General features: G+C 38.2%; 1 protein-coding gene across 1 annotated transcript in view; it reads left to right on the top strand.

Moving 5' to 3' along the window:
* Positions 1 to 20,452, top strand: part of TTN (titin) — a 337,354-nt gene that overhangs the window by 127,286 nt on the left and 189,616 nt on the right. Inside the window, exons 53-80 of the mRNA XM_077448105.1 lie at positions 22 to 300; positions 390 to 668; positions 762 to 1,049; positions 1,172 to 1,459; positions 1,815 to 2,096; positions 3,141 to 3,419; positions 3,515 to 3,796; positions 3,916 to 4,194; positions 4,286 to 4,573; positions 4,733 to 5,011; positions 5,119 to 5,397; positions 5,487 to 5,765; positions 5,881 to 6,168; positions 6,302 to 6,589; positions 9,634 to 9,915; positions 10,506 to 10,784; positions 10,900 to 11,181; positions 12,849 to 13,127; positions 13,742 to 14,029; positions 14,117 to 14,395; positions 15,233 to 15,511; positions 15,955 to 16,233; positions 16,817 to 17,104; positions 18,190 to 18,480; positions 18,573 to 18,860; positions 19,713 to 19,805; positions 19,891 to 20,173; positions 20,257 to 20,440. Of these exons, the coding sequence (XP_077304231.1) occupies positions 22 to 300; positions 390 to 668; positions 762 to 1,049; positions 1,172 to 1,459; positions 1,815 to 2,096; positions 3,141 to 3,419; positions 3,515 to 3,796; positions 3,916 to 4,194; positions 4,286 to 4,573; positions 4,733 to 5,011; positions 5,119 to 5,397; positions 5,487 to 5,765; positions 5,881 to 6,168; positions 6,302 to 6,589; positions 9,634 to 9,915; positions 10,506 to 10,784; positions 10,900 to 11,181; positions 12,849 to 13,127; positions 13,742 to 14,029; positions 14,117 to 14,395; positions 15,233 to 15,511; positions 15,955 to 16,233; positions 16,817 to 17,104; positions 18,190 to 18,480; positions 18,573 to 18,860; positions 19,713 to 19,805; positions 19,891 to 20,173; positions 20,257 to 20,440 (7,631 nt within the window). The remainder of the gene's footprint in view (positions 1 to 21; positions 301 to 389; positions 669 to 761; positions 1,050 to 1,171; positions 1,460 to 1,814; positions 2,097 to 3,140; positions 3,420 to 3,514; positions 3,797 to 3,915; positions 4,195 to 4,285; positions 4,574 to 4,732; positions 5,012 to 5,118; positions 5,398 to 5,486; positions 5,766 to 5,880; positions 6,169 to 6,301; positions 6,590 to 9,633; positions 9,916 to 10,505; positions 10,785 to 10,899; positions 11,182 to 12,848; positions 13,128 to 13,741; positions 14,030 to 14,116; positions 14,396 to 15,232; positions 15,512 to 15,954; positions 16,234 to 16,816; positions 17,105 to 18,189; positions 18,481 to 18,572; positions 18,861 to 19,712; positions 19,806 to 19,890; positions 20,174 to 20,256; positions 20,441 to 20,452) is intronic.

Here is a 20,452-nt window from a genome sequence, read left to right as displayed (position 1 = left end):
TTTTGTGTATTCTTAAATCAGAGCCTGCTACCTTTGTGAAGAAAATCAAAGACTACAATGTAGAAACTGGTCAACCATTTATTTTGGAGAGCACATACACTGGCACAGCCCCAATTTATGTTACTTGGGAAAGGAATGGTGTAGAGATAGTACAAACCGAAAGAAGTAACTTAACAACAACAGAAAAATCTTGCATCCTGGAAATCTTAAGTAGCTCCAAAGAAGATGGTGGTGAATATACTTGCCGGGTTGAAAATGAAGCTGGGCAGGATATTTGCCAATCTATGGTCACCATTCTAGGTTTGTGCTTGTAATTTTTTGCTGTATAATTTTACAGATTTTTCTTAAGGTTGGGTAACAATTTTGTTACTGGAATTATTTTTTTATAGAACCACCATACTTTATTACAAGTATTGAAGATGTGGAAGTGACAGTTGGTGACGCAACATCTTTGCAATGTCAAGTTGGTGGCACTCCCGAAATTGTGGTTTCTTGGTACAAAGGAGATACAAAACTCAGGTCAACTCCAGGTTGCAAAGTGTACTTTTCAAACAACGTAGCTACTCTTGCTTTCAGCAAAGTTGACAAAAATGATAGTGGTGAATATATTTGCAAAGCAGAAAATTCTGTAGGATCTGTTTCTTCTAAGGCGGTATTTACAGTTCAAGGTGATTTTTTCTTATGAAATTGATACATTTACCTCGTATCTTTAGTTTGGTTGAGGGGAAAAACTTTTCCTTAAATACTCTTTTTTTTTGCAGACCGTCAACTTCCACCTTCATTTGCCAGGAAAATGAAGGATCTTGAGGTCACACTTGGGCAGCCAGTTAAATTTGATTGCCGTATTAATGGCTCAGAACCTATTGAGGTGTCTTGGTATAAAGATGGTGTACCTTTAACTGAGGATAGTAATGTGCAAATGTCATTTGTGAATAACGTAGCTACTCTTCGTGTTCTGGAATCAGAGAAGGGCCATGCTGGTCTCTATTCTTGCACAGCAACCAATGCAGTTGGAACTGCTTCTTCTTCTGCTAAACTGACAGTCTCAGGTTTGTGCCTTTATCATAATCTGATTGTGGTCAGACTTTGCTGGTTTCCTTGCTGGCTCACAGCATAAATCTTTAAACTTTTGGGAATACTAAGTTATTTTGCTATTTGTTTTGATTTATAGAACCAAAGAAACCACCTTTCTTTGATAAAAAAGTGGAATCAGTAGGTGCTGTGCTTGGGGAAAGTGCAGACTTTGAATGCCTTGTTTCTGGAACGCAGCCAATTAAGGTGTTATGGACCAAAGATAATAAAGAAATTAAAACAGGTGGAAATTATAAAATCACATACATTGGAAACACAGCTCACCTGAGAATTATAAAAGTGGGCAAAGGAGATTCTGGCATCTACTCTTGCCTTGCAGCCAATGATGTTGGGAAAGAATCTTGTTCAGCCGAATTGAGTGTGAAAGGTATTCTGTCATACATGTACTGTTTAACGTCTTACATACATTCTTATATCTTCCAAGAAGCCTAACAAATGTAAAGGGAATGAACAGTATGTTCTTTGTTTTTCTGTGCATCTCCTTGTTTTTAAATTCAGGGTATGTTGGCTATATCATACAGCTTTTATCATTAACTGAATAAACTGATCAATCAATAATTCTTCAGGGATACCTAGATACAAAACAGCATTCATAATTACTTAAAACATAAACCTACATGAAAGCATATACACATAGCAAGGAACAACAGTACATATTAGTCATAAAATTACACAATCTATTTTATGTGACAGGTAGTTACTTTTCTCCTTTACTTCTCTAGAACCGCCAAAGTTTGTAAAGAAGCTAGAAACCTCACGGATTGTGGCACTTGGTGGCTCTGCCCATTTTGATTGCAAGATTAGTGGATCTCCAGAAATTAGAGTTGTGTGGTACAAAAATGACACAGAACTTCAACCAAGTGAAAAGCTCAATTTATCTTTTGTTGACAATGTGGCACTTCTTGAGATTAATGATTTCAGCCCAGAAGACAGTGGGGATTACACGTGTGAAGCTCATAATGATGCTGGTAGTGCAAGCTGCAGTACATCTATCACAGTAAAAGGTGCCAAGTTACTATTATTATCTTTTCTGTATCTTTATTATTTGAATTAGTACAATCAAATTACTTTGTATTATCTTTAAAAAAAGCTATATATATTTTTTTACACAGAAATCATATGTAATATAGTTTTGAAAGAAAAGTCTTGCTAGCTCATGTTCCTAATAACTGGTTATCTAAGGTCTAGGCACTTAACTGATGTAAATCTGGTAATAGATCAAAAGATTGCAAATTAGCTTTTTGTCTATGTAAAAAAAATATTATATTAAAATGCAGCATAAACTTATAATTATGTAGTAACAGTGAAGACATTGAAAGGACAGTTAAATGCTTTTAAAATACTAAATAAAACATAAGTGCACTGTATTTAGTATTGTTTTAGTAGCGTATTCACTACTCCAGGTGCACCAGTCCATGTAGATCAGCTGGGTGTGAACCTACCCCCCATTTTCGAATTTCAAATGCTTTTAAAATGCTATTTCTGATTTTTTTGAAAATCCATATTAGTCTAAATTGGTCACATGGCAAAAAATCCTCTCCCCCCATTCCTATAGCTTATTAGCTCACATTGTTATGAAAGGACAAAGCATACATTTTTCCCTTATAGAGGGCTGTATTTGCCTTTATGTCTTTAGTTACAATTTTTTCCCATTACCAGTAATAATATAGTCATCTCATGTGAGCTTATTTATATACTATCACAATATTTTAAGGTGGATGAGGACCAATAAAACCAGTAAAAAAAGTTCTGTATAGAAGGGTTCTAGCAGAGAGGTGTTGCTTTGAGGGCCCAAGGTTGATGGATCCAGGCTCCACTAATGGAAATCCGGTCCTGAGTTCAGCTGAGATGTGTTTTCAAGTCTCAGTTATATAGATATAAACATTTTTAGAGCCTTGTTTTATCTGTACCATTTTAGTAATTATTGATTGCTTACCCCATATTCTGGTATAAAGGAGGCAGTAGGGAATAGGCTAACGTTTTCTCATAGCAGAAAGCAGCTTCCTAAACATTTGTTTAGTAAAAAAATGTTTTTGTTTTATTCTTAGAACCCCCAATTTTTGTTAGAAAGCCTAGTCCAGTGGAGGTTCTGAAAGGCGTTGATGTCAGTTTTGAGTGTGAACTTTTGGGAACCCCACCCTTTGAAGTTGCCTGGTTCAAAGATAGGCGACAGATTCGAAGCAGTAAAAAGTTCAAACTCACTTCCAAAGACACCTTTGCTAGCATTCATGTTCTTAATGTGGAGCCAGCTGATATTGGTGAATACCAGTGCAGGGCAGTCAACGAAGTTGGAAGTGACAACTGTGTTTGTGCTATCAAGTTCAAAGGTACTGTATACTAACTTATCTTTGAAAGTATGTTCTGCCTTCCTCCTTTAAAGTTTATTTAATGAGTCTCCTTGGACTCTTATCTTCTTCTATAGAACCACCACGATTTGTGAAAAAGCTCAGTGATGTCACTTGCTTTTCTGGTGAAGCAACTGAGTTGCAGGCAGTTACTGAGGGCTCCCAGCCCATTTCAATTACTTGGCTAAAGGACAAAGGAGAAATTGTCAGAGAGAGTGAAAATATCAGAATCTCTTATGTAAACAACATTGCAATATTGCAAATTGCAAGCACAGAATCCTTAAGTGCAGGAAAATACACGTGCCAGGCTACAAATGAAGTAGGCTCCCGTGAATGTGCATCTTTACTTTCTCTAATAGGTTGGTAACTTATGCTAATACTTTTTTTAGTAGCATCACTAAATTCAAGGTGTTTGCTAGCATATAGTTGTCAAAAATAAACCTATATTTTCTTTCCCTGCACATTAATTTTGTTTCAGAACCAGCAAGAATAGTGGAGAAGCCAGAACCAATGAGAGTCACAGCTGGTGATACCTGTTCTCTTGAGTGTACTGTTGCTGGCTCACCTGAGTTAATAACTAAGTGGTATAAAGATGCCAGGGAGATAAGGAGTGATCACAAGCACTCCATTACCTTCTCTAACAAGAGGTCAACGCTTAAGATTCTCTCTGCTGACAGGGGAGATAGCGGTGCATACACTTTCGAAGTTATGAATGATGTTGGTGAAAGCAGCTGTACAGTCTCAGTTGATGTTCTTGGTTAGCACAATTTTTTTTCATTATTTAACATTTTATATATTTATATATGATAGGTATCTGGTTTCACTTATAGCATACTGTCCTCCTACAGATCGTGCCATACCACCATCTTTTACCAGAAAATTGAAAGATACCAACAGTGTCTTGGGATCTTCTACACGCTTGGAATGCAAAGTTTCTGGATCTCTTCCCATTTCTGTCTCTTGGTACCAAAATGGCAACAAAATTGTTAGCAGTGACAAATATGATATCACCTTTGCAGATAATACCTGCACCATAACAGTGAACTCACTGGGGGCTGCAGATGTTGGAACATATACATGTGAAGCTGCCAATGTGGCAGGAACTGATGAATGCAGTGCATCTCTTACAGTCCAAGGTTGGTAGAAATTGTAATCTTGATGGAAAAACACTCCTTAAAAGCTGCTATTGCATACCAAATATCTTAACTCTTCCTCTAACAATCTTTGTCTTGAACGTGCAGCTTTTGGAGAGAGTTTATCTAATGTTTTTTTCAATATCATTGCTTTGTATTTAGAACCACCTTCTTTTGTGAGGAAACCTGATCCCCAAGAAGTGTTACCAGGCTCAAATGTTACCTTTACCAGTGTGATTAAAGGAACACCCCCATTTAAGGTTAACTGGTTTAGAGGAAGCAGTGAACTGGTGCCAGGATCTAACTGTAATATCTCCTTGCAAAATTCATTTGCTGCATTGGAGTTGTACAATGTAGATTCAATACAAAGTGGTGATTATACTTGCTTGGTGAGCAATGATGCCGGCAAAGACTCATGTACAACACATCTTCTTGTGAAAGGTTAGTTGTACCACTAGAAAGAGTTTTACAATTAGTTCATATTTTCAGCCATAATTTAGTATGGTTCATACTCATGTAAATTATTTTTCTTTGCAACACTTCAATAGCTCCAGCAACATTTGTGAAGAAACTAAATGACACCAGTGTTGAATCAGGCAAAGCTATCACTTTGGAATGCACATATGTGGGTTCTCCAACCATTGTGGTCACGTGGAGAAAGAATGGTAGAGAAATAAGCCAGTCTGAGAGGTGTAGCATAATCACCACAGAAAAATCTTGCCTGCTGGAAATTTTTAATGCCACACTGGAGGATGATGGAGAGTACACATGCCAGGTGGCAAATGAAGCTGGCCAAGACACATGTAGTGCCTTGTTATCCGTTTTAGGTTTGTACTTTTTTAGGTGATTATTATAAAACATAGGATTTTTGCTAAATGTCTTTTAATGGTTCTTATTCCAATTTTTTGTTCTTTAGAACCACCTTATTTCATTTCACCTCTGGAACCAGTGGAGGTTACCATTGGAGAATCTACATCTTTACAATGTCAAGTAGGAGGAACACCAGAGATAAAAGTGTCTTGGTACAAGGGAGACACTAAGCTAAGGTCCACCCCTTCATACAAAATGCAGTACAAAAATAACATTGCCACATTAGTTTTCAACAAAGTGGAAAAGACAGATAGTGGTGAATATATCTGCAAAGCAGAAAATGTAGTTGGATCTGCCTCTTCCAGTGCTCTTTTCACTGTGCAAGGTGAAATGAATATCTTTACAACCACTCTTATACACTATGCAAGATTTTTTTGCATGTGGGAAAACTGCTTGGGGTTTGAAAAATTCTTCTGACAATAAACCTTATTCTTTTACAGAGCGTAAGGTGGCACCTTCATTTGCAAGGAAAGTTAAAGATGTTCAGGAAACCATTGGCTTACCTGTTACTTTTGACTGTCGAATAAATGGTTCAGAACCAATTGAGGTTTCTTGGTATAAGGATGGTGTTCTTTTGAGAGATGACAATAATGTGCAAACTTCATATATAGACAACATTGCTACTCTTCATATTTTGAGCACTAGTGTTGACCACCTTGGTCAGTATTCTTGCACAGCTACAAATCCCATTGGTTCTGCATCTTCCAGCGCTAAACTTATCCTCACAGGTTTGTTAACTTATGAGTGCTACTGCTTTCCATTATTATCTTTTCTCTTTTTTTCTTTTCTTTTTTTTAATAACACAGAAGAACTTTATTTTACAAACATATAGACATAATCTTAATTATCTTTCACTTACAGAACCCAAATCATCTCCTGTCTTTGACATAAAACCCGAATCTACTAATGTGCCTCTTGGCGAAGCTGCTGTTTTCGAGTGCCATGTCACTGGAACACAGCCAATTAAAGTCTCTTGGGCAAAAGACAACAGAGAAATTCGGCCCGGAGGAAACTACAAGATCACTTTTACTGAAAACAGAGCACAGTTAAAGATCCTGAAAGTCAGTAAGGTCGATGCTGGTAATTACACATGCTATGCCAGCAATGAAGTTGGAAAAGACTCCTGCTCAGCCTCTCTTGATGTGCAAGGTAAAGCTACAATAAAAGCTACAATAGAATCAGGGGCGTAACTAGAAATCACAGGGCCCCATAGCAAAATGTTGTATGGGCCCCCCCCACAAAAAAAAGATGATAGTCTCCGACTCCTTTCCTACCTCCTGTTCAGACTCCAGAGCCTCCTCATGTGCTGAAAACGATGTCCCTTCACAGGCGCTCTCAAGCATTCTGCCTGGCCCACTCTGCTCTCTGCTCCTGCTGTATGCAGCTGCGTGTGTCAGGACATGGCCGGACTTGCAGGGCCTGGGAGGCTTAACAGTAAACTTACATTCCTCATCCTCACCGGGCCCCACTGGGGGTACCTAGAGCATTTGGCACCCAGGGCAGATCCTATATCTGGCACCCCCCCCCACTTTAAAATGTAAAAACAACCCCCTGTGCCCCTGCATACCTCTGCATCCCCAATATCTCTTTGTCACTACTTTGTACTCCCTCGCCAAAACCGGACCCCTTTACATTACACAGCCCCCCTGCACCTCTGGACCCCTTTACATCAAATGACCCCCTGCACCACTGGACCACTTTACATTACACAACCTGCTGCACCACTGGGCCCCTTTACATTACCCAACCCCCTGCACCACTGGACCCCTTTACATTACACAGCCCCCTGCACTTCTGGACCTGTTACATTACACAACCCCCTGCACCCCTTTACATTACAGAACCCCTGCACCTCTAGACCCCTTTACATTACACAACTCCCTGAACATCTGGACCCCTTTACATTACACAGCACCCTGCACCTCTGGACCCCTTTACATTACACAGCATCTCTGAACCCCTTTATATTACACAGCACCCTGTGTTTTCTGAAAGCACACCAAAGTTGCAGTATAGTGGACATTTGGTGCGCTTTCAGAAAATGTTGCCAAAATGTGTAACCTAATAGAAGTCTGTGGGACTGTAGTGGAAATGGAGTTAAATGCAGGAAAAATCTGTATACACCATCACTGCAACTGAACCACAGTGCATCAGTGTGAATCAACTTGAGTCCTGGTTCACATATATGCAATGCAGGAATCAGCGTGATTCTAGTGCGGACTCCTGCATTGCATGTTGCTTTCCAGAGGTTCACACTGCCCTTTGCAAGCTACTACGGGGGTCAATGTAAAATTAATCACATCCCCGGATCAGTTTGCAGATCCAAGTGCGAACTATGAAATGGTGCAGGCATGGGATCGCATAGGTGTAAACAACCATGCGATCCGATTCCAGTGCAGACCAAAAAAGGGTCCTGCACCATTTTGGAGAGAATGCAATGCGATTTCAGCCATACAGTTTGTATGGCTAAACTTGCATTACACAGACATTGCATGTGATTTGCACAGCAATGTGGTGTGAATCACATGCAATGTCTGTGATTGCACTAGTGAAAAACATGGCTAAAGGCACATGAGGCCATCTATTAGTATCGGCTGGTTAAAAGAAAATGCTTTGGATAGAGTTAATGAAAGATTCTGCTGAAGGACAACAGAGGAAAGAGGGGGAGAGAAAGATTTGGGAGAGAGAGGGCAGAGTCCGGACACAGTGACAGTGCTGCAAACTCACTTGGATGTTCCCAGGATGCTCACACTAGCTTCTGTAGCTGTCGGCTACTTTTGTAAACGCTCCCGCCCCCACATTCCTTTCAGACACAGCACACAGGCTGCACGGAGCTTGGATGAACACAGAGGGGAGGGAGGGAGCAGAGCCGATGCAGCCTCTTCCATTTCTGTGGAGGGAGGGGGGAAGTTGTACTCGCTGGGCTGTTAGAACGTAATGCAGAATGCACAGCATTGTGTCAAGTACAGCCGACATCCCTATATTTATGCCTGATGGTTCAGCCCACCTGAGCTGGGATTTCCCTGCACACATTGCCACTGCTGCTACCAAGCCTTCCCGTTGTCACTGTTTCATACACCGTCTGACATCCCCCCAGCGTGTGCCACCCAGTGCAGACCACCCGGCCCCCCAGTTAGTATGCCACTTCCGGGCCCCACTCGGCTGCGGGTCCCATAGCGCCTGCATGGGTCGCTATGGCAGTAGTTCCGCCACTGAATAGAATATTAGTTTGCTTAATGTGTCAAACATTTTATCCTTATCTTATGGCTTGTGAAAAAGTGTTCTTCTACAGTAAACGTAGTACAGTATTTCTCAGATTGCAAAGTCTTCAGCTTGCAGACAAACATTGGTTGACAAACAAATAAACAAATAATTGCAGATAAACAAAGGCTGCAGTGATCATCTGAAATGCCATGCTTTTAATATTGCAACTGCATATACAGTTGTACTCGTAACAATAATAATTAAAAAAATTTTTACTTTTTGCACATTTTTTAATTTGTTAGACTTTAAAAACACAGAGCAGGCCATATATATATATATATATATATATATATATATATATATATATATATATATAAATATATATATATATATATATATATATATATACATGTAATGGATGTGATCATGAGTGTTATAAGTTAAATGCCTATTTCTGGTACTCTTATAGATATAAGTGCTTATCTTTCATTATCAGTTATATACATATATATATATATATATATATATATATATATATATATATATATATATATATATATATATATATATATATATATATATACATACATACCAAATTGGTTTAAAGGCACTCACAGGTCTAGAAGACGAGGAAAATCAAAAACAGCACTGTTTTTATTGTCAAAGTTTTGATGAAGCTCAGTCCATCTTTCTTTCTTCTGCAAGACCAGTGAGTACCTCTAAACCAGTTTTGGATTTATATGGATTTCTTTGTGGGTGAGCACCTGGGCATTTACGTCAATCATAGAGTGCCGTGGCTTGGAACTATATATCTATATATATTATTTAGGGCCACACATTACTCATAATCATTGTAACTTTAATTGAGGCATACAGACATCAATGACTTCTGATCACAAAAGAATTAACATGGCATGATTAAAATGTTTACACTAAGCCTTCATGTCCACTATTGAACATGCTAATTCATTTTTATCTCTTTTCACAAGAACCACCGCGTTTTGTAAAGAAGTTGGAGTCTTCAAAGGTCATCAAGCAAGGAGATTCTGATAGGTTTGAATGCAAAATCAGTGGATCACCTGAGATTAGAGTTGTTTGGTTCAAGAATGATGCTGAGATCCAGCCTACTGCTAAATATGCAATGTCCTTTGTTGACTCTGTGGCAGTGTTGGAAATAGCTGATGCCAACATTACTGACAGTGGTGACTACACTTGTGAAGCACACAATGGTGCCGGCAGTGTCAGCTGCAGTGGTTCTCTAAAAGTGAAAGGTAAAAGTCGTGCTTAATTTACTACAAGAAATATACTGAAAGTAAACTGAAGGATGCATAAATGTTCTTAGCCCTTATAGTCCCTAATAGGCTGCTTCAGATTTATGATGAATATTTTATTGTTTAGCGTTGTGATATGATATATACAAGCGCACTTCCCTCATTGGATGAAAATGATATCTTAAAAAAATACTTTCATGTATAGTATGTTGAAAGTGTCTTAACGTGCCCTGTTTCCTATTTTAAATGTGTGCCTCCTTTAACCAAATGATTACCAAATAGATTAAAAAGCCCCGTTACTGATATGCAGATGTTTTACTTTTTGTAAAAGGTTAGGAGCGAATCCTTTATTTATATGTCTAAAGCAGTGACACAAGACTGTCATAGGAAGGACTGAGTTGTATATTTGCTGTTCAGGCTGTAAATGAAAGCCTGGCTACACCTTCTCTATAGTTTGCAAGAGACATGATGGTTGTGTCCAGTAGCAGAACAAGGAAGTAGGATTTTCACCCTGAGTAATGCTAGTTTGCAGAAATCAAATTCATTAAAAAAATTACTCATTAAATGTATCTTGTTCTTCTTTATTGCAGAGCCTCCTGTCTTCATTGCAAGACCAGAACCTGTGCTATCATTAAAAGGACTTGATGTAACTCTTAAATGTCAGCTGAATGGCACACCTCCGTTTGAAGTTTCCTGGTTTAAAGACAGAAGGGAGATTAAGAGCAGTAAGAAATTTAAGATAATAACAGAAAACTACCTTGCCTCCATACATATCCTTAAAATAGATGCTGGTGACATTGGTGAATATCAATGCAAAGCAGTGAATGATGTTGGAAGTGACACCTGCTTATGTTCCATTAAGCTTAAAGGTTTGTATAGTTCCACTACTTTCAGTTTTTTTTGTAAACTTATGAAAAATAATATCAGTTTCATTGTTTTTGTTTTCCATGGTTTTTATAAAGTATTCATTTTTTTTTTCTACAGAACCTCCAAGGTTTGTCCAGAAACTTGAGAACTTTACTTCAGTGGTTGGAGAGCCAGCTCAGCTTCAAGCTGTAGTCGATGGCACCCCACCCATCACTGTTGCATGGCTCAAGGACAAGGAAGAGGTTGTTAGAGAAAGTGAAAACATCAGTTATTCATTTGTCAATAACATTGCAACTCTTACCTTTGCAAGTACTAAACCAGAGAATACAGGAAAATACACATGTCAGATCAAGAATGAAGCTGGTGCACAGGAATGCTTTGCCAGCTTATCCGTGCTAGGTCAGTATTGCTTCAGTAACGAACATTTTCATTTTAACTTAACCAAGTCTTTATTGTGTTTACGTCATCGTTTTCATTTTAGTTTATATTGTTGATTCTGGAGAACAAAAGATTGTATTGTGGTAGACTATTTGAAACTGAGTACTGAAATACAAAGCAAAAATGGCAACTGCTCCGATCTATCAAATTTTAATTTAAATTAGATCCTAGCCTGGGACATACTGTATATAACAATGAACTGAAAGAAGGCATGCCTTGGAGATAGCCACTACCCTTCTTAACCACTTAAGGATGGAGCCTCTTTCTGAGATTTGTTGTTTATATGTTAAAAAACGTTTTTTGCTAAAAAATTACTTTACTTTACTTTAGAACCCTTAAACATTATACTTTTTTTTCTATTTTCTATTCTACAGAATAAAATGTCGGTTGTTGCAATACTTTCTGTCACACCGTATTTTGGAATAAATACACTTTTTTTAATTAAAAAATAAGACAACAGTAAAGTTAGCCCAATTTTTTTATATTGTGAAAGATGATCTTACACCGAGTAAAATCATACCCAAACATGTCACGCTTAAAAATTGCGCCCGTTCGTGGAATGGCGACAAACTTTTACCCTTAAAAATCTCCATAAACGACTTTAAAAATTTCTGCAGGTTGCATGTTTTGATTTACAGAGGAGGGCTATAATTATTGCTCTCACTCTACTGATTACGGTGATACCTCACATGTGTGGTTTGAAAACCGTTTTTCAGATGCAGGTGCTACTCACGTATGTGTTCGCTTCTGCACGCAAGCTCGTCGGGACAGGGCGCGTTTAAAAAAATTTTTTTCTTATTTATTTTACCTTTTATTTTTTATTTTTACACTGTTCTTTAAAAAAAATAGTGTCCCTTTTATTCCTATTACAATGTAAACATCCCTTGTAATAGAAAACAAGCATGACAGGACCTCTTAAATATGAGATCTGGGGTCAAAAAGACCTCAGATCTCATATTTACACTAAAATGTAATACAAAAAAAAGTCCTTTAAAACCTTTGGGCGGAAGTGAGGTTTTGACATCGCTTCCGCCCTGCAATGATATGGAAAAGGGTGGAGGCCATCTTCCCCTCACTAGTCTCCATGTCACACAAGTGTAAACATCAGATCGCCTCCGTCGCTGCCAATGGCTCTGGTAAGTGGCAGGAGAGGGCCCCTCTCCCACCGCCGATAAAAGTGATCTCAAGGAAAATGGCTGCAGAGACCACTTTTATCTGAAATCAGACCGCCCGCTGAAGAAAAGGATACCGAGCTAGCTGCTGCCATAACAATGATACTCCTGTTGAAAATAGCGACGTATAATGATGGTGGATGGTCCAAAAGTGGTTAAAGGTACAAAAGCAAACCAGAAGCTCAAACTTGCTTAGTTGAAGAGTTTCAGTGTGTAGCTTCTCCAAATCCAACAAAGCAAGGAAAAATTGGTAACCACCCAGATTAACTAGTAAAAGCAAGGAGCACATAGGAAAGGCAATAATTGTTTACTTTAGTCTTTATTAGTTGGTAGTGTCTCTGTGTGTACACTTTATCGTGTGTCCTATATATATTTATGAGAATGGTGGAAACAGCACATAAATACATAAATAAATGAATTGAAAGTTTTTATAATATGCTAACAACTGTTTTTCAGAGCCTGCAATTATTGTTGAAAAGCCACAACCAACAAAGGTCACTGCTGGTGATTCTTGCACCCTGGAGTGTACCGTTGGTGGAACCCCAGAGTTAATAACCACCTGGTTTAAAGATGGGACAGAACTGACAAGTGATGCGAAATACAAGATTAGCTTCTTTGGCAAAGTTTCTAGCCTGAAAATTCTTTCCACTGGTACAGATGACAGTGGAGAATATGTGTTTGAGGTGAAGAACAACGTTGGCAAGAGCAGCTGTACAGCCATTGTTGATGTCTCAGGTTGGTAATGCAATGTGCTTTAATACAATTCTGTCTATTGTCTACTCTTTGTTTCTGCCAACCTGATTAACGGGGGCTGGTTTTCGGTTGTATGGCATCATGTGTACACATTTAGCATTGCACCCTTTCCCCATGAAAAAATAAAAAATGTATACTCTTTGTATTAATCCCCATTGATGTTGACTTTAAAAAAAGTAGGCTTGCACATAGGGGTCCTTCCTGGCCTTTTAAATTCTTCTTGGTGTAATATAATTAAGAGAATGATGGAAAACCATAACAAAAAGTCAGTGGTTCTGTATTCAGTCTATATATCCTGATTTTTATCAATTGTTATACTCTGGAAAACATGTAAAGTGATGGAGTGGACAAACAGCAGCCAGTATCATTATTTTTTGTGATGTAGGACAAGAAGTGCTTGTAAAGTTGATGCCACTCAAAACATTGCTATTGACAGATAATGAGCTATGATTCAGGCTTCAGTTGAACCACATTAGAGACTTGTTGTCTATATGGATGTTCAGGATTGCATTTTCTGAGGTTCAAATAGGCACTCCAGCTTTTTGCTTTAATTTAAAGCATCTTCTGTATTAACTTTTTTATTTTCTACTTCTCAGACCGAATTATTCCTCCATCTTTCACAAGAAAACTAAAGGAAACATATGGCTTACTTCTGTCAACAACCTCCATGGAATGTAAAGTATCTGGATCTCCACCCATTTTAGTTTCTTGGTCTTTCAATGGCAGAGAAATTGTCAGTGGAGACAAGTACCAGACTGCCCTTACAGACAACACTTGCACACTAAAAGTCAGTGATCTAACACAATCAGATACTGGAAAATATGCATGCCATGCTACCAACGTTGCTGGATCTGATGAATGCAGTGCTGTTTTGTCTGTTAAAGGTTAGTTTGATAAGCAGTATGGGAATCTTACTGATTTGAATGTCTGCATTCTCTGCTCTGCTTCTAATTCTAATTTTTGCTTTTTAGAGCCACCATCATTTGTGGAGAAGCCAGAACCTGTGGACGTTCTCCCAGGTGCCACAGTTATTTTTACTGGAGTGATTCGTGGAACTCCGCCATTCAACATTTCTTGGTATAAAGGAAGTGAAGAAATCTTGGCAGGAAGTAACTGCAATATTACACTAACTGAGTCCTTGGCAGTTTTGGAGCTTTACAATGTCAATAGCCTACAAAGTGGAGAATATTCTTGTCATGTCAGTAATGATGCTGGAAAGGACTTGTGCTCTACTCAACTTTTTGTTAAAGGTTAGTTTATTAAATTAAAATTGAAGTAATGTATTAAAAATTGCAGCACAATGAGTAAAATAGTACTCATCAATAAAAGTAATGTTATACAGTAATGTATTGTCTAACTGAGTAAATGTGCTCTTTCAAAATCTTGATCTTGTTACATTTACCCATGGTACATATTATTTTTGGCTTGTTTTTTAAATTTGTAGAGCTGAACTTTTGGGATTCATCATTTGAATAATTTTAGGAGGGTTTGTATCTGGTTAAATCTACCGTGTATCACTTTTTTTTTTACTTGTATAGCTTATAAACCCAGTTTTTAGTTGCCCAGGACACTAGAGCTCCTATTGTTCTTCTGCCTCCCCCCCACATCAACATCACAGCTCTAGTTATGATAGACACTAGCCCTGCTGTCACATCTCTGCCCTTCTAATTTTGTACACTCACAAAACCCACAGCTGCAGCTTCATCATTACCTGCATTTATGAAATGGAGAAAAGGCAAGCATACAGTAGACAGGGGAAAAACATAACAGCATTGAAGTCTATCATACTTGCAGCACCTGACCTGGTGGGGGAGTGGAAGTACAGAGAAAGCTGTATCCAGATAAATTAAAAGTGTATTTTAAACTATTCACATAAATAAAATACTGAATTTACACAAGACGGAGGTAATCAGATACAAGCCCTCCAAACGTATTCAAATGATGGTGCCTATGGTTCCGCTTTAGGTTAGCCATGGAATTATTTAAATTTAACTCAGATTTTTCCTTTAAATCATGCATAAATCTGCAGTTATACGCAATATATATGCCTATACTTTCTTTATATGTTTTGTTTTCATTTCTAATAGAACCTGCTGCATTTGTAAAGAAACTCAACAACTATCAGACAGATACTGGCAAACCAATTATTCTTGAGTGCTCTTATATTGGAACTCCTCCAATATATGTGACATGGAAGAAGAATGGTGTTGAAGTGTCTCAGTCTGAACGCTGCAGCATTACTACAACAGACAAATCTTGTATATTGGAGTATTCAAGCTGCACAAATGATGATGATGGTGTATATACTTGCCATGTAGAAAATGAAGTCGGACATGATACCTGTCAAGCAACAGTAAATGTTTTAGGTATGTAGTATGTACTGTATCTCGTTTTAGCTGTTGAATAATAGGGTAATGAATGGTTAAAAGCTGTGTCAGGTTTAAGCTATAGAATGAATTTTCACTATCATATGTTCTCTTTCTCTCTCTTTATGTTTTCTGGACAGGAAGTTTGTAGAATTTCTCCTGTAGCAGCAATAGAAAGTATTTTTTCAAGAGTAGAGTGGGTAGGGGATTAGAACATCTGTCAGGTTTTTATCTCTGGTTCGGGTACTGCATACTTCATAACAGGAAACAGTAGAAATCTGGAATTGGGCTTTAAGTGCATACTGGTGGCCTCACAGCAACATGTGGTACAAAGGGTCAGCAGATATTCTATAATTAGTATTTATAAAAGGCACCCTTTAATGTGATTTTCAAGCATACATTTCCTAAATTATCTATACTAATTGAGATATCTTGTCTCTCAGAACCACCATATTTCATTACACCACTGGAACCAGTGCAGGCCACCGCAGGTGATGCTGCTTCATTACAATGCCAAATACAGGGCACACCAGAAATTAAAGTGGCATGGTACAAAGGTGATACTAAACTGAGACCAACAGATGGCTGTAAAATACACTTTAAGAACAACGTGGCTACTCTTGTTTTCACTCAAACAAATGTACATGATTCTGGTGAATATTTATGCAAAGCAGAAAATCCAGTCGGTACTGCCTCCTCTGCCACTCTTCTAACAGTAACAGGTAAACTTATTTTAAAGTTTAATAAAGTGCTTGCCAATAAATTTTAATTTTGCTTTCTCCAGAGGCTATTTAGCTGGTACACAATGGCAAAACATAAAGTGCAAATGCATTGTTCCGCCTAACTATTAAAGCTTCCTGCTGATAAACTAGCATAATACTATGTACAGAAATCATTCAACAATTTTTACTGCATCTTTCTGCAGAGCGTATCATTCCACCTTCCTTTGCAAGAAAAGTGAAGGACATACAGGAAACTGTTGGCTTATCGGTGTCATTTGAATGTCAAATAGTTGGGTCAGAACCTATTGAGGTTTCTTGGTATAAAGATGGTGTACTTTTAAGAGATGACTATAATATTCAAACGTCATATATAGATAAAACTGCTACCCTTCAGATCTTTCAAACTGACAGACACCATGCTGGGCAGTATACTTGTAAAGCTTCTAATTTTGTTGGAACTGCCTCTTCTAATGCCAAACTCATTCTGACAGGTTTGTGGGTTGTCTATTTCTATATTTTATCAACTGTGTCAGATTTATTGCAATATTCCTAACACCAATTTCTTAAATTCAAACCATTTTAGAGGGTAGAAACCCACCATTCTTTGACACAAAACCATCACCAGTGGATGTACCTGTAGGAGACCCTGCAGAATTTGAGTGTCATGTGACAGGAACACATCCTATCAAACTGACTTGGACCAAAGAAAACAAAGAAATCAAAACTGGGGGAAATTACAAGGTTACCCAACTGGAGAATACAACAAAACTTACAATTTTGAAGACAGACAAGGCTGATTCTGGCCAATACACATGTTCTGCCATCAATGATGTTGGAACAGACTCTTGCAACGTCAAGCTTAACGTGCAAGGTATTATTATTTCTTTAATATGTCTGCATATTTATTCTAAAATGCACATTAATGTGTAATGTGCTTCAAGCGATAATTTATAATGCATTACAATTTAGGCACTGCTGCAAAGTACAAAATGTCTTTCTTGGTCGCTGTGCCGTCCACCACTTTCCTTTACTATTACCCATCTATTGGCCGAAGCACACTCTGTAGTCAATGGAGGGTCAAGGAAACAAGAAAGGGCTGCCAGCACTGTGATCAGGAGAGTTCTGGTTACTTTGCATTCTATTGAAACACCCAATTTCAAAGATAAATTGGGGGCTGTATAAAAAAAGTAATACTGCACTGTGGATAGGTATTGGTGATTATTTGCACTATTACACACATGCTGCACTTATGTAGCCAGTGTTGCCAACCTTTTTTTACTAAAAGCAAATAGACTGTTCACATTACAAGGGAATGTTCACTTTACAAAGGCATTTTCCCTTAACTTAGTGAGTGTGGGGAGAATAAATTTTTCAGACAATATCCAAACACATGCAGGAAAAAAAATATATATATATTTTTGCTTGCACATGATTTGACAAGGGAAGTCAGCACAGTTTCTCCTCATTCAATAATATAAGAGAAAATTAGTTAGCAAAGTGAAAATTTCTTTGCAAGGTGAACAGCCTATTTGACGTAAATCAACACAGTTGCCTCTCAGTGCCTAGTTAAATAATAAAAGGGAGTTAACCATATTAACTAACTATTATAGTAGGTATTTTACATATCAGACTGGGGTAATCTATCATTTTTCAGGTCTCAAGATTATTTTTGCTTTATGCACCTCAGTGGGGAAGGTAAAAATGGCTAATAATGCTAGGTATAGGAGGAAGGGCTTTAGTCAGTGTGTTTGAAAGGGTTAACGGTGTAATAAAATTGGTTTTGCAGGTTGGTGGTCACAATAGCTTTATCTGCTTGGGTCACCTTAAATACCAACCATTTCTTTTGAGATTGGTGTTTTTTTTGTGTAGCGAAAGCCAGCCATTTGTTTAATAAGCCACTTAAATAAGGTTTGAATTTATTATATGCATTTATAATTTTTATATCTTCATATACAGAACGGAAAGTGCCTCCAAGTTTTACTAAAAAGCTTTCTGAAACTGTTGAGGAGACAGAGGGCAACTCAATTAAACTGGAAGGTCGTGTTGCTGGCTCCCAGCCACTCATTGTTTCTTGGTTCAGAAATAACCAGGAAGTCCAGCAATCAGTTAACAGTGAAATCTCTTTCAAGAACAATGTGGTGATCCTTCAGATTAAGAAGTCCAGCCAGGAAGATGCTGGGCTATATACTTGCAAGGTTTCAAATGAAGCTGGAAGTTCACTCTGCACTTCTTCAGTACTTATCAAAGGTTTGTTTTTACGTTTTGTCAAATATTATTACAAAATCACAAAATTTGTAAAAAATTGTTAAATTAAACAAAAGTTGTTGTTCTCTTTACAGAACCTAAGAAACCTCCAGTATTTGATGTTCCTCTATCACCTGTAACTGTCGCAGAAGGAGAGGGCTTACAGCTTAGCTGCCATGTTGAAGGATCTCAACCAATCAGGATTCAGTGGCTCAAGAGTGGACGTGAAATCAAGTCTTCAAACACTTGCAGTATCACCTTTGTTAGAGGAACTGCAACATTAGAATTGAAAGCAGCTGCTAAAGGAGATGTCGGAGATTATGTGTGCAAAGCCACCAACTCTGCAGGAAGTAACTCAACAACATCTAAAGTCACAATTAAAGGTACAAAATACAATGAAGCAAATACGAAAAAACTTTTCACTGTGCATGAAATGTCATAAGCTCATTTATACATACTATTCTGCTAAATGGTGGGCATAAAATATATAGTAAAGCTGTTATCAAACTTTTGACACCCAAATCTTAATGATAACCAAGTCTCTTAACCCTGCCAACACCCGAGAGCCCTTGAACAGGGTTTATATTCCAGGAATGCGGAGACAGGCTTATCGATGAAGTGACAGCTATGATTGAGTGTCACATTGGTCACATTAGTGAAAGCTCCTGACAGCAAACGACTGTGAGCTATTCATGACATCTCTTCACTGTGCTGTTGGTGTGCAGTGAGCATGTTCTCAGAACAGAATGGAGGTTCCTCAGAGACACACATATATAACTGTCACCAGATCCGCAACACTTAGCTTGTATCACAAGAAGACCCTTCAGCGTCCAATATAGCTAACATGTTTCAAGGGCCATCCCCTCTTCCTCAGAGCCAAAAGATTAGATATCTGAAGTCTGGCTTACATACAAAACCACTGCATCATACAAACAAAGTAGGTCCCTCCCACATGGAATGGGGTGGATCACAAAACAGATGATCGCTTTCTGTTAAGTATTGTTAACAAACTAATATTTACATAATCACAAATCTATTTTACCAGTAGTCAATTTCTCTTTGATTAGCTCTCATTAGCCTCTCCAAGGTTTCTGTCTTGATGACAATGGTCACTAGGACCAATTCAGGTGTGAATCTCCCCAGCAGGGACACTGTAAAAATGTCTAACTCTTCCGCACTTTATCCAAAGTTTTGCCTTTGCATACATGTTTAATAACTATTTGTTTTTAATTCAGAAAAAGCACCTGCAGCAGCACCTGTGAAGAAAGCAGCAATCGCAGGAAAGCTATTCTTTGTCTCTGAACCAGGAAGTGTAAAAGTTGCAGAGAGTAAGTGTGTATTATAATTATAAATTCAACCCCTCCAACCATCTTTCCACTGCTCACAATCACTAACGTTATACCACTCTTGCAGAGGGCACTGCAACATTCATTGCTAAAGTCGGAGGTGATCCAATTCCTAATGTCAAATGGATGAAGGGTAAATGGCGGCAGATCAATCACGGCGGCCGCATTGTGGTTCAGCAAAAAGGAGATGAAGCCAAACTGGAAATCAAAGATGTCACCAAGACTGATTCTGGACAATACAGATGTGTGGCTGTCAACAAACATGGTGAAATTGAGTGCAGTCCCAACCTGTCCGTTGAGGAAAGGAAACAAGAGTCCCTTGAGGGTGACCTCAGAGCTAAACTTAAAAAGTAAATAAACACACATTAATATGCTGTAAAAAAAAACATACTATACATACAGGGTGATGCTTATTTCCTAAATGTCACTTTAGGACTCCAACGAAGAAGAAGGAGGAGGAAGAAGAGAAAGCCATTGATATAATGGAACTCTTGAAAAATGTTGATCCTAAGGAGTATGAAAAATATGCCCGGATGTATGGAATCACAGATTTCCGTGGTCTTCTTCAGGCTTTTGAGCTTCTCAAAGCCAGCAGAGAAGAAGAAAGCCGCAGAATGGTATGTCTGATT

Source organism: Lithobates pipiens, unplaced genomic scaffold (assembly GCF_037356315.1).
Source record: "Lithobates pipiens isolate NorthernLeopardFrog02 unplaced genomic scaffold, aLitPip1_a1.2 Scaffold_22, whole genome shotgun sequence".
Taxonomy (NCBI): Eukaryota; Metazoa; Chordata; class Amphibia; order Anura; family Ranidae; genus Lithobates; species Lithobates pipiens.
This window is presented reverse-complemented; position numbering and strand designations above follow the sequence as displayed.